This window comes from Apium graveolens, chromosome 9 (assembly GCF_009905375.1).
Source record: "Apium graveolens cultivar Ventura chromosome 9, ASM990537v1, whole genome shotgun sequence".
Classification (NCBI taxonomy): Eukaryota; Viridiplantae; Streptophyta; class Magnoliopsida; order Apiales; family Apiaceae; genus Apium; species Apium graveolens.
The window spans coordinates 286949904-286963908 of record NC_133655.1 but is presented as its reverse complement, the minus strand read 5'-3'; the positions used below and the strand labels follow the sequence as shown (position 1 = coordinate 286963908).

General features: G+C 40.2%; 2 protein-coding genes and 1 non-coding gene across 3 annotated transcripts; 1 reads left to right on the top strand and 2 right to left on the bottom strand.

Annotated features, from left to right (window-relative positions):
- Window positions 1-1534: 1534 nt before the first annotated feature.
- LOC141686531 (uncharacterized) lies at window positions 1535-3149 on the bottom strand. The gene is made up of 2 exons (XM_074491560.1): window positions 2619-3149; window positions 1535-1624 (listed from the first exon to the last, which is right to left on the bottom strand). The coding sequence occupies exons 1-2, from the start codon at window positions 3147-3149 to the stop codon at window positions 1535-1537; spliced, it is 621 nt and encodes a 206-aa protein (XP_074347661.1).
- Window positions 3150-7893: 4744 nt separating this feature from the next.
- LOC141688442 (small nucleolar RNA R71) lies at window positions 7894-8000 on the top strand. Its single transcript, XR_012561884.1, has one exon. It is a non-coding gene; the product is annotated as a small nucleolar RNA R71 (small nucleolar RNA).
- A 3323-nt stretch (window positions 8001-11323) lies between these two features.
- Window positions 11324-13502, bottom strand: LOC141686530 (uncharacterized). Its single transcript, XM_074491559.1, has 3 exons — window positions 13087-13502; window positions 11623-13019; window positions 11324-11556 (listed from the first exon to the last, which is right to left on the bottom strand). Exons 1-3 carry the CDS (start codon window positions 13500-13502, stop codon window positions 11324-11326), a joined length of 2046 nt encoding a protein of 681 aa, XP_074347660.1.
- Window positions 13503-14005: the final 503 nt, after the last annotated feature.

The following is a 14005-nucleotide window of genomic DNA, read 5'->3' as shown; positions in this document are numbered from 1 at the left end:
AGTTTATGATTTTGATTTTCATTTAAGTGTAAACCTCTCTCTATATGAAAAAGTTGATAGATAAATATGAATTGATCAACATAACTACAAACATGTACAGATCTACCATAACACTAAGGCAGCAGACAAAGCAAAATCAAGAAACCAAGAAATCTATCTAAACACAATCTAACTAAAAAATGGAAAAGCACACATGCGTTGATCACATACTCATTCCCTTCATTTTTAGCATGCATAGTTGTCACCGACCGGTAATTATTCAACCTATGATTTCCACCTACTATGCTAAAACTCATCACATGCCTTTCATCGTCTAGAATATCGAGACGTTCTCTACTAGAATCCGCTGGTAAACCTGACACAACATAGACTTCTCTTAGTGATCCAAAGCTACCATCACCGACAATGATCTGGCAGCTCTTGAGGAAGTGTTTGTAGGTTTGCGGGTTGTTGAAACTCCTGACAAGAGACCACACGGTGGAGACTGAGGTTGAGATCGTCTGGATCACCGCGGAGCTGCACTGGTTAGGGTCGAGAACGTGTAGTGTGAGATGGTTTATGCAAGTCTTGTGTGTTGTGGATCTTTTGGAGCTGAAGAGATGAAGGCATCTTTGAGAAGGTTTTCGGTAGTTGTCTACGAGACAAATGAGATGTGTCACGTTACTTATATTATCAGGTAACACATATACATGTTAATATTTATATTTAATATATATACTTATATATATGAAATTGCTTCAACTAGCCTATTTTATTACAAGTATCTTGTTACAGTTTCTCATAGGGCTGAGCATTTGGTCGATTCGTTCAGAAACTGAACCGAACTGAATTAACCGAAAACCGAAATGATAATTTTTTTCTAACCGAACCGAACCAAACTTATGCACAAACCGAACCGAAAACCGAACCGAATTATTTCGGTTAATTCGGTTCGGTTTCTGAAAACCGAAATATTTGAAATTTTGTCTAAATAATTTAAAATGAAAACAAAAAATTATTTAAAATGTTAAAAGAATACATATTATATTATATTATATATGTAAAAAATTGAAAATACATACATTCACCAATTGAAGATACATACCGTATATTTTTTTATTTATATTTACTATATTGTATTATATATATAAATAAAATATAATTCAAAAAAATATATATTTAAATTTCGGTTATTTCGGTTAAACTGAATTAATTTTTAGATTAACCGAACCGAACCAATATTATTTCGGTTAAAACCGAAAAACCGAATTAACCGAAATTTTTGAAAAAATTCAAACCAAACCGAACCGAAATTATACGGTTCGGTTCGGTTTTTCGGTTTCGGTTCGGTTTTGCTCACCCCTAGTTTCTCATCAGTGGGAGCAGATGCTCACATATAATATGATATGATGGTGCGCGTAAAACTAGAGTTTTTAGTGTAAATGCACGAGTCCTTATCATGTGCGAGGACTATTTATGGTGGTACGAGACAATAGCATAAGTTTGTTATGGATAGTCATCAAGGGGAGTGCATAAATAAGACTACAACTTTAAATTAGCCTTCCTTGTTATTCAGATTTTCTGGTGCAATGTTCTCCATTGTATTTTCTCTGTTCTCTTTGTTTGATAACTCAACTTGAGCAACCTGTTTTACAAAAGTTAAAGTAATAGCTTAAGGTGCGGAATTTGAATATGTAACATTCAAGTTTGCAGGTAACTTAATTTCTCGTTTTAGCATACCAGAGCTTGTTACCTTTCAACTTGATGTTTATATACAGGTATAAAAACTTTGATATAGCTTTTCAAAGCTCAGACTTCACGCAGGCCGATCTAGATGTATTGCATCTTGCTGTTTTCTCTATGAATTTGAACGAGTTAATGTTGATCTTATGCACATGACGTCGGTGTTAAACGGCTAATATCTAAACAGCACAATAGTTGGTCAACACTCTTAGAAGGTTAATGGCCCTGGGAGCCTACGAGACAGCCCAAATCACATAATATACATAAAGGGAGTTGAGCTTGTCTAGGTGACTAAACGGAAAGCCTATATGAGATTGATCACAAAGAACTTCAAAACAATTATGGTAATCCCAGTCTTTAATATATCAACATCAGTTTCATTAGAAAGAAGAAATGTCATGATTAAGAAGTAAGAACACTTCAACTTGTAGTAATACTGATGAACCAATGACATGCAAGACAGAATTTAAAAATTTCACCTACCAAATTCATAATTTAGGCAAATGCATGGTAGTCCTGATATTGTTTTAAATTTGAGTCATTAAGTTCAGATGACAGTCTTATAAGAACTTGATTATGGTTTCAAAAGTATCTTCATATTAGTCTTTTGCTATGGATTCACTACGATTTACGAGACAGAGATAAGGATGAGGAAGAAATTGTACTGAATAATATTAATACTGGTTACAGGATAGATTTGCTATAATTCGAGATGTAGCCTCTCCTACAGTTAACTCCCACAATAATCAACATGCCTATAATTATAAACCCTACTTCCTTTTATCCTCCCCACTTTCTCCTAACAAAAGACTATTCTGCCCTTCTTTAAAAATAACAAGTCTTCAGTCTATTTGGGCTTCAATAGCGTGGGCTTTCTTACTCTTGGGCCTTCTCACATATGTGAACAGTATAGGTGGCTGGCCTGGGTTTATAGCATTACCCGCGGCCCATACAGCCACCTTGTCCTCAAGGTGGAAAGAAGGGAATCTACTGTCCAACTCTACAAACTGCTCCCAGGTAGCTTCATACTCCGGTAACCCCTCCCATTGAATTAGCACTTCCACAGCCGCAGAGGGAGTTGCTGTGTTTTTTCGCACCCATAGTACCTTCTGAGGAGTGCCTTCCCAGACTAGTGTGGCACTTATATTGGGAGGTAGGATTGATGTAGCATTGGATTGACCCACTGCTTTCTTTAATTGAGAAATATGGAATACTGGGTGAATTCTCGAAGTGGGTGATAGCTGCAGTTTGTATGCCACCTTACCTACATGCTGGATCACATCAAATGGGCCATAATAACGAGGTGCCAGCTTGGCACAAGCTCGCATGGCTACTGACTGTTGCCTGTACGGTTGCAGTTTGAGGTAGACGAGGTCTCCTACCTGGAACTCCAATTCTCTACGAGACTTGTCCTCTTGGTTTTTCATACGCTGTTGTTAGGGCGAAAATACGCGCTAATATTCACGCAAGTATACGCGTTCGCAAGTAGTATAAGATATAAATCAGATTCGTTCCCACAGAGACTGGTTTAGGTTAAGTTCAATTTATGCACCTATGCAACAATGTATGGTTATCGCTCAATGCTAAGACAAATAACAAATTGGGTTTTTATTAAACTAAGAGATTATACTAAATAACATTAACTAAGAGAATTGAGGTTAAATTAATATATATGATAAACATGGGATCCTAACTTCATTAAATATTTCATTCAATAGCCTTATTGTTCTTAACCTTAGCATGTGATGGTGAGGACACTAATCAGATAACACGAAACTGATAAATACCAACTTTCGTTGCACGAGTACCATTCTACCAAACATCCACAAAAGAGATAGAAGTTGAATAGGCACCAATTATATTGAGACCCTATATGTCTATAGAATTTGACAACATAACAGTTTAAGAACAAGTTATCTATCTTGATTACATAGGGCAAGTAAAACGGTTAGAGTTACCTACGAATCATGCATACAATACATGAACCTATGCTAGCATGGCAAGTTCTAAACCTCTATATTCACTGTCGCTTCAATAGAGATTAACACGCTATCTTATATGTTAGCTACGCACATAAGACGAATAAGCACAACCAATACTAGGATATCAATCAATCACCACACACCAAGATATCGAAACAATTAATTATTGAAATCCATAAGTAAATCCGCTAGAATCCCATGACAACGATTAGCCCATAATCGAACTCATCGTCACCATGGGTTCCAATGAAAGCATGGTATAAAACAAGGTCTTAATAAACTAAATAATAATCAAAGTACGAATAAACGAGATCTAGGTTCAACAAGAACGAAAACGAGCATCCAAAGTTACAACTAATTCAAAGAATCACAAGTTGAAAACAAGATCTTCTTTTTTAGAGTTGTTCTGTGCTTCTAGGTCTTCTCCTTGGTATCCCAATCTTCCCGGATGATGAAAACCCTTTTTTTTAAGTATATATACGCCCCTAGTGGACCTGGACCCTTAAAAACGTCAAATTCTACTCAAAAAAGGCTTTTTCAGCAAAATCAGCGACCAGCCGCCTCCTGAGCGGCCGCTCAGCTCTCCTGAGCGGGCGCTCAGCTCTCTGAGCGGGCGCTCAGCTACAGACTGAGAAAAATATTCTGATGAATCTTGTTTTGGCCATAACTTGAGTTCTACTCGTCAGAATTAGGCGATTCAACTGCCCACGCGAAGCTATTGAGATTCTCTACAACTTGACAATGGCCTTGGATTCCAATTCTGATCACTTTTCATCATATTTCCTTTAAAAGCTCTTTTCTTCATTTAACTGATACCTGAAATGCAATAACACAAAAACACATCAAAATACCAACAACTTGAGTCCAAAACACCAATTTAAGCTTGTAATAAAGCGTTCCAAGTGGATATAAAATCCACTTATCACACCCCCAAACTTGAATCGATGCTTGTCCTCAAGCATAAACAGACTCAAAACTACAAAATAAACCTAATGCATGAATGCAACTATGTGAATGCAACTAAATGATAATACAATCGATCCCCTCAGAATAACCATAACCAAATGAATAAACCAATGCCTCTAAGAATGCAATAACTTGAAACAGAGTTTGAATAAATCCCACAAACCAACTCACAAACCAGAAACGTGCGTGTGTGGATGCTTAACAGATATACTCTCGATACTAGATCAATAACCCTAACTTATCTATCATTGAAACAATCAAAAGTTTATAAACAGAATAGACAATAAACGCATTATGACTCACAACACCTCCTTTCTACTAGAGTTATACAAGGATTCACACTATTATTGAACACATAGCAAAGATGCTTATTTGATCGTGCAATGAATGAGGTCCCAAAAGACTTATACAATAATACCCATGTAGCGAGCGTTAGGTTAGCGGATCCCAGACTATAAAAGCCTTAGGTCACTAGGCACAAAGTCCCCTAAAACTTAATAACTCGAGTATTAAAGAGCTCACTCTTGATCAATTATGCATAAACACATACTTTTTTTCTTTTTTTTTCTTTTTTTTTCTTTTTTTTCAACAATTTCTGAATGAGTGCGTTTCGCTCCATCTCATTCAACCCTAGACTACTCATAAAAATATGAGCCGGCTACTAGCCATTTGACACCTAGCCTTACAAAAACTAGCAATGAAATCCAAGTTTTTCTCCAGATAAAAAGAATCAGTGTTTTTACGTCACTACGAGAATATCACAAATTCTAAATATAACCAAGTGATTAAATCTCAACAACAAACAAGTATGATCATGATCTAGATCAAAAGCAACCCTATAAGACTTGTGAAAATATTTGTTTTTGGCATGCAAATCAATTCATTAGGACTTAAACATCCCTCTATTCGTCATCACCACACTGAAATCAACATCAACTTATCAAATATCATAGTTCATCTTAAGGGATCATGCTAAATATGCATGCAAATGCAACTATATGAAATTACATAAAAACAAACAAATATGTCCTAAATGAACAATCATGCAAAAATATGAATGAACTACAACTAAACATGCAACATAAATCTATATGAATCTATATGGACACACACTACTAATCCTTACATTATCACCCCCAAACTTAAAATTTTCAATGTCCTCATTGAAGGTAATAATAAGAATTTCAGGCATACCTAATTAGCGGGAGATTCACCCTCGTCGGGTGGAGGATCAGGTGGCCAATCAACCTCGCCACTAGTGTCTCGAAAAATAGTACCGAAAGCATGTGTCAAATCTTCAGCAAAATGACGGTGAATGTCGTGCATGGCCTCCATACGCCTAATTACTCGCCTGTACTGCTCGTCACCAACACCAGTCCTATCAACTACCTGTTGCACATGAGAAGAACCCTCTATAGGCACTGGAGGATCTGTTCGGCTACCCTCTACATCATCAAAGATATATCCCAACCCCTTGTCAGGGGGTGCACCTAAGAATGAATAACTCAAGTGATTTGGTAGTGGGTTGAGCTCAAGTGTAGGAGCATCTTCAATAGACGACTCGAGACGATCCTGAGAAATTTTTAGCTCTGCTAACCCAAGAGAATCGAATGGCACATCCAACTTCCTCTTCCACAGAGGTGCATTCAAAACCTGAATTTGCTCTACTTTAAAGCACTCCTCTTTAGCTGTGGGTAATTTTATTTCCTTGAACACATTGAAAGTGACCTTCTGATCATGAACCTTCATCGTAAGCTCTCCTTTTTCCACATCGATCATAGTTCGGCCTGTAGCCAAGAATGGTCTTCCCAAGATAATGGGAATCTTCTTATCTCGTGGATAAGCGATGGAACGGTCAGCTAGTTGCAATGACATGTATGTTGGTTTCGGCTCAGGCAGACCAAGCTTCTTGAAGATAGATAAGGGCATCAGATTGATGCTAGCTCCTAAATCACATAAACACTTGTCGAACGACAAGTTTCCGATGGTGCAAGGAATAGTGAAGCTTCCAGGATCTTTAAGCTTCGGAGGCAACTTCCGTTGCAGCACAGCACTGCATTCCTCCGTTAGAGCAACGGTCTCTAAGTCATCGAGCTTCACTTTCCGAGAGAGAATACCTTTCATAAACCTCGCATAGCTAGGCATCTGTTCAAGAGCTTCAGCGAAAGGTATGTTGATATGAAGTTTCTTGAACACCTCCAGAAACTTCTCAAACTGCTTATCCGGATTTTTCTTCTGCAGCCTCTTTGGAAAAGGAGGTGGAGGATAGATCTGTTTCTCCCCTGTATTACCCTCAGGAGGAGTGTGGTCCACAGTAGTCTTCCTTGGTTCCACCTCTACTTCCTTCTGCACATCTTCTTCAGCCACAACTGCATTTTCTGAATCTTGAGATTTTTCAGGCTCTTCGTCTTGCTGAATTTGGGGGCTTGCGACCTTTCCAGACCTTAAGGTGATGGCGTTCACATGTTCTTCAACTTTCCTCTTTCCTGGATTGGCTTCTGTATCACTAGGAAGCATTCCTGGTGGTCGATTTAATAAGGCATTAGCAATTTGCCCTATTTGGTTCTCCAGAGTCTTGATAGAAACAGCTTGGCTTTGGCATATAAGAGCCTGGTTTTTGCACATAAGCCTCAACTCCTCTAATTCAGATTTTTCATTCGAAGATAGACCTGCATCATGAGTTTGTTGTTGAAGTTGGAGTTGTTGCTGAAAACCAAGAGAGTTGAACAGCTTATTTCCAAACGGCTGGAACGGCTGTTGCATCACATTCTGATTGTTGCTCCAGCTGAAGTTAGGATGATTCCAGTTGTCAGGATGATAAGTGTCTGGAACTGGTTGTTGTGATCTCTGAAAGTTGCTCACAAACTGAGCTGAGTCGCTAGATATAGCGCATTGCTCTGTCGCATGCGAACCTGCACACAGCTCACAAACACTAATTATCTGCTTAACACCATAGTTAGCCAGAGAATCGATCTTCATAGACAACGCCTTTAGTTGAGCAGTGATAGCCGTAGCTGTATCCACCTCAAGTACTCCTGCTACCTTGCCCTGTGGATATCTCTGGGTTGGATACTGATATTCATTAGCAGCCATCAGTTCAATTAGATCATAAGCTTCCTTATAGCTCTTTGCCCATAATGCTCCGCCTGATGCTGCATCGAACATGGGTCTGGACTGTGCTCCCAACCCATTGTAAAAACAAGTGATGATCATCCAATCAGGAATTCCATGATGAGGACACTTCCTAAGCATCTCCTTGTAGTGCTCCCAAGCTTCACTTAGCGATTCTCCCGTTTGCTGCGCAAATTGAGTAATAGCGTTTCTGATTGCAGCTGTCTTCGCCATAGGGAAGAATTTAGTAAGGAATTTCTGAGCAAGATCCTCCCAAGTAGTAATCGAACCAGCTGGTAGAGAGTGTAACCAGCTCTTAGCCTTGTCCCTCAGAGAGAATGGGAACAGTCTCAGCTTCACAGCATCTTCAGAAACACCGTTGAACTTGAAGGTGTCACATATTTCAATGAAATCCCTAATGTGTGTATTGGGATCTTCCGTTGGAGAACCCCCAAACTGGACTGAAGTCTGTACCCATTGAATTATGCCAGGCTTGATCTCAAAGGTATTAGCTGTGATAGCTGGCCGGACAATACTAGATTGAATGTCATTGATCTTGGGTTGAGAAAAATCCATCAAGGCTTTCGTTCGTGCTGCTGGATCTCCCATTGTAATGAGTACCTGAAACACAAACAAATAAACTGTGAAAGTAAAAGAATCCGAGTCAGTGAACTTTAACGACCACTGATGACAAGCACATAAACTAAAAATTAACACCGAGTCCCCGGCAGCGGCGCCAAAAACTTGTTAGGGCGAAAATACGCGCTAATATTCACGCAAGTATACGCGTTCGCAAGTAGTATAAAATATAAATCAGATTCGTTCCCATATAGACTGGTTTAGGTTAAGTTCAATTTATGCACCTATGCAACAATGTATGGTTATCGCTCAATGCTAAGACAAATAACAAATTGGGTTTTTATTAAACTAAGAGATTATACTAAATAACATTAACTAAGAGAATTGAGGTTAAATTAATATATATGATAAACATGGGATCCTAACTTCATTAAATACTTCATTCAATAGCCTTATTGTTCTTAACCTTAGCATGTGATGGTGAGGACACTAATCAGATAACACGAAACTGATAAATGCCAACTTTTGTTGCACGAGTACCATTCTACCAAACATCCACAAAAGAGATAGAAGCTGAATAGGCACCAATTATATTGAGACCCTATATGTCTATAGAATTTGACAACATAACGGTTTAAGAACAAGTTATCTATCTTGATTACATAGGGCAAGTAAAACGGTTAGAGTTACCTACGAATCATGCATACAATACATGAACCTATATTAGCATGGCAAGTTCTAAACCTCTATATTCACTGTCGCTTCAATAGAGATTAACACGCTATCTTATATGTTAGCTACGCACATAAGACGAATAAGCACAACCAATACTAGGATATCAATCAATCACCACACACCAAGATATCAAAACAATTAATTATTGAAATCCATAAGTAAATCCGCTAGAATCCCATGACAACGATTAGCCCATAATCGAACTCATCGTCACCATGGGTTCCAATGAAAGCATGGTATAAAACAAGGTCTTAATAAACTAAATAATAATCAAAGTACGAATAAACGAGATCTAGGTTCAACAAGAACGAAAATGAGCATCCAAAGTTACAACTAATTCAAAGAATCACAAGTTGAAAACAAGATCTTCTTTTTTAGAGTTGTTCTGTGCTTCTAGGTCTTCTCCTTGGTATCCCAATCTTCCCGGATGATGAAAACCCTTTTTTTTAAGTATATATACGCCCCTAGTGGACCTGGACCCTTAAAAACGTCAAATTCTACTCAAAAAAGGCTTTTTCAGCGAAATCAGCGACCAGCCGCCTCCTGAGCGGCCGCTCAGCTCTCCTGAGCGGGCGCTCAGCTCTCTGAGTGGGCGCTCAGCTCTGCTGAGCGGGCGCTCAGCTACAGACTGGGAAAAATATTCTGATGAATCTTGTTTTGGCCATAACTTGAGTTCTACTCGTCAGAATTAGGCGATTCAACTGCCCACGCGAAGCTATTGAGATTCTATACAACTTGACAATGGCCTTGGATTCCAATTCTGATCACTTTTCATCATATTTCCTTTAAAAGCTCTTTTCTTCATTTAACTGATACCTGAAATGCAATAACACAAAAATACATCAAAATACCAACAACTTGAGTCCAAAACACCAATTTAAGCTTGTAATAAAGCGTTCCAAGTGGATATAAAATCCATTTATCAGCTGTTGAGCCCGTAATGATTGTACCTTCAACTCATCAATAATAGCATCTCATTCCTGTAACTGATCTTCAATGGCAGAGAGCCCTGTGCTTCCAGGAATGAATTTGATTAATGGTGGGGGATCTCTACCATACAAGGCCTTAAAGGGAGTGAAACTCGTAGACACATGGTACGAAGTATTATACCAATACTCTGCCCAAGATAACCAATTTGCCCAAGTTCTTGATTTGCCATTAATAAAGCTCCTCAGATAGTTTTTCACACATTTGTTAACCACCTCTGTTTGACCGTCGGTTTGTGGGTGGTATGCGGTACTGTGATGCAACATTGTACCCTGTAGCCTAAAAATTTCTTTCCAAAAGAGACTGAGAAATACCTTATCACGATTTGATATAATAGTGGTGGGGAAACCATGGAGGCGTACCACTTCCCGAATAAAAACCGAGGCAACTCCTTGAGCTGTGAATGGGTGTTTTAAGGGCAGAAAATGTGCATATTTTGTGAGACGGTCGACTACCACCAGTACCGAATCCCAACCTTGCGATTTTGGTAGCCCCTCGATGAAATCCATCGACAACTCATCCCAAACAGTTAATGGTATTGGTAGTGGGTTAAGGAGACCCGCTGGTTTGAGTGCAGATGACTTGATTTGTTGGCACACCTTACATGCCTGCACATATTGGGTCACTGCCTTCCTCATGCCCATCCAGAACCAAGTGGATGCAAGATGCTGATATGTCTTGAATTTGCCTGAATGGCCCCCCATGGGCGTATCATGATACGTGTGCAATAATTTGGCAATGAGAGAACACCTTGACGGTAATACAATTCTTCCATTAAACCTTAAAATCCCATGCTCCAAGGTGTATCCCTTGGCCACCACTTGTCCTTTTTCCAAATCTGCTTTGAGTTTCTTAATAAAGGGATCTTCTATGATAATTTCTTGTACCTCCTCCCAAGGTGTGCCCCCAGTAGTGATTAGAGTACTAAGTTCCCCAACAGGCCCAGACTGCCGAGAGAGAGCATCTGCCACACGATTCGAGGCCCCAGACTTGTAATGAATTTCAAAGTCAAAGCCCATTAATTTGCTGACCCACTTCTGGTATTCTGGGCCTACTTCTCGTTGTTCCATCAAAAATTTCAGGCTTTGTTGGTCGGTTCTCACAATGAAATGTTGCCCGAGCAGGTAGTGTTTCCATTTGAGTATGGCTAGCACAATCGCCATTAGTTCCTTTTCGTATATGGATTTAAGTCGGGCTCTTGTTCCTAGGACCTTGCTGTAATATGCAATGGGGTGTCCTTCCTAAAGTAAAACAACTCCCAACCCAAAACTAGAGGCGTCAGTTTCCACAATAAAAGCCTTGTTGAAGTTGGGCATAGCCAGAATAGGAGCTTGCGCCAAAGATCGTTTCAATAGCTCGAATGAAGCTGTAGCATTTTCAGTCCACCCAAAGTGATCCCTTTTCATCTGGTCCGTTAAAGGATGAGCTATTGTTGCATACCCAGCTATAAATTTTCTATAGTAACCCGTTAACCCTAAAAAAGAACGTAATTATTTCAAATTTTTGGGTTGTGGCCACTGTAGCATTGCCTCTATCTTACTTCCATCGACTACAACCCCCTGATCTGAAATCACGTGTCCCAAATATGCTAACTGAGTCTGCCCAAACTCACACTTATCCTTGTTGGCATACAGCTGGTGCTCTTGTAACGTTTGTAACACCGTGGCCAAATGTCGCTGGTGTTGTGTTGCATCAGGACTGTAAACCAGAATATCATCAAAAAATACGAGGACAAAACGACGGAGATAAGGCATGAAGACGGTGTTCATAAGGGCCTGAAAGGTAGCAGGCGCATTCTTTAACCCAAAAGGCATTACTAAGAATTCGTAATGCCCCTCATGTGTTCGGAAAGCCGTTTTCGTTACATCACCTGCCTTTACTCGAATTTGATGGTAACCCGACTGGAGATCTAATTTAGAAAAAAATTTAGCTCCATGAAGCTCATCTAATATCTCGTCAATCACCGGTATTGGAAACTTGTCAGCCACTGTTACCTTGTTCAAAGCGCGGTAATCCACGCAAAACCTCCAAGATCCATTTTTCTTCTTCACTAAAATCACTGGACTGGAGAATGGGCTATTAGATGGTTGGATAATTCCTGCGTGCAGCATGTCCCACACCAAAGCCTCAATTTCGTTCTTTTGAGCCTGGGAGTATCGATAAGGCCTCACGCTCACTGGGTCTGTTCCTTCCTTGAGAGTGATACCATGCTCGTGTCCCCTCGAAGGTGGCAATCCCGGAGGTATCTCAAAAACAGTCTCATAATTTTGCAGTGTAGTGCTAAGAAAGACAGGGACTTCGTGTTTGCCTTTCTCTTTAGCTCCTGGTTGTTTATTAGCAGACAGCTCGTTGAGCTCAACCAGAAAACCTTTTTCTTCTTTCTTTAAGGTTTTGAGCATGGCTTTTAGAGATATTAACGAACGCCCCAAGCTTGGATCTCCTTGAACTGTCACTTGTTCTCCACCCACCATAAATTTCAATGTTTGGGTCTTCCAATTTGTTATCACCGTACCCAATTTCTCTAACCAAGCTACACCCAAGATCACGTCGGAATTACCCAAATCCAACGGTAGAAAATCCTCCACTACGGTTATAGTAGGCAAGTGCACCATTACCCTATTGCATTCTCCTTCTCCACCTGCCATTTCCCCATTTCCCAACGATACGCCAAACTTCCCTGTTTTAACCACTGATAACCCTAGTTTTTTAACCGCATTGGTGGATATAAAATTGTGGGTTGCCCCAGGATCCACCATTACCACCACATCTTTGCCCAGAACCTCGCCTCGCAACTTCAGAGTTTTTGGATTAGTGATTCCCACAACCGAATTTAAGGAAATTTCAGGTGGGATCTCTTCATCTTCACTCGGTAATACAACCAGACCCTCCTCCCCCAACTCATCATTTCCCCCTTGCTCAGTCTCCCCCAACCTCACCCTGCATTAAGATGACACTCAACTCACGTTTCTTACAACGATGACCTGCCGACCACTTTTCCTCACACCTGAAGCATTCCCCTTTTTCTCGTTTCGCCTGTAATTCCTTTTCAGTTAATCTCCGAAACTCCCCCATCGGTTTGGCTACTGGTAAATTACTCATACTCCTTCCAGACGGACTAGAGGGTGAAGAGGATGACTGGGAATAAACTGACACTGAACGACTACTTGAACTGGGAAAACTGGACTGAGATTTAGATGAGGTTGAATACCACGTACCTGATTTGAATGGATTTGTGCTCACACCACTCGCTTTACGGTTCCCATTACATCTCAGCTTCTCTTCTACTTTTACGGCCAATTCCATAGCATGGTCCAAATTAATCGGGCCTAACACACGCACTTCTGTTTTAATCTCATCCTTTAAACCGTTGATAAATTGGGCTAGTGCAATCTCTTCCGGAACTCCTGTTAGAGGGGCCATCAATTCAATGAAACGCCTTCTATATTCCACTACATCTGTTTGCTATTGGTGGTGGAGCCACTGTTCTTGTAAGCTACCCATAGATGATGGTCGGAACTGCCACAACAACATGGACTTCAACTCTGTCCAATTCCGGATGGGACGACGCCCGTCTTTCCATTGAAACCATAGTAACGCATCCCCATCTAATGATACCACCGCCGCTTCCAAAGATTCCTCTTCTCCTAATCGGTAGAAATGAAAGTAACGCTCTGCTATCAAAATCCAGCCATCTGGGTTCATTCCATCGAACACCGGTAAATCCAGTTTTTTCACCTTCCAATTTCCTCCCACTGGGTCCCCAAACCGACCCGATCCAAACCCGAATCCACGGCCCGACCCAGTCCCTGACCCGAGACCCGATCCATAACCAAAACCCTCCTTTCGACCCGCTCCACTCCCTTCGACACCCTTCCCTAGCCCATTTAATTGAGTCGCCTCATTCACCTTCATGGACAACACCG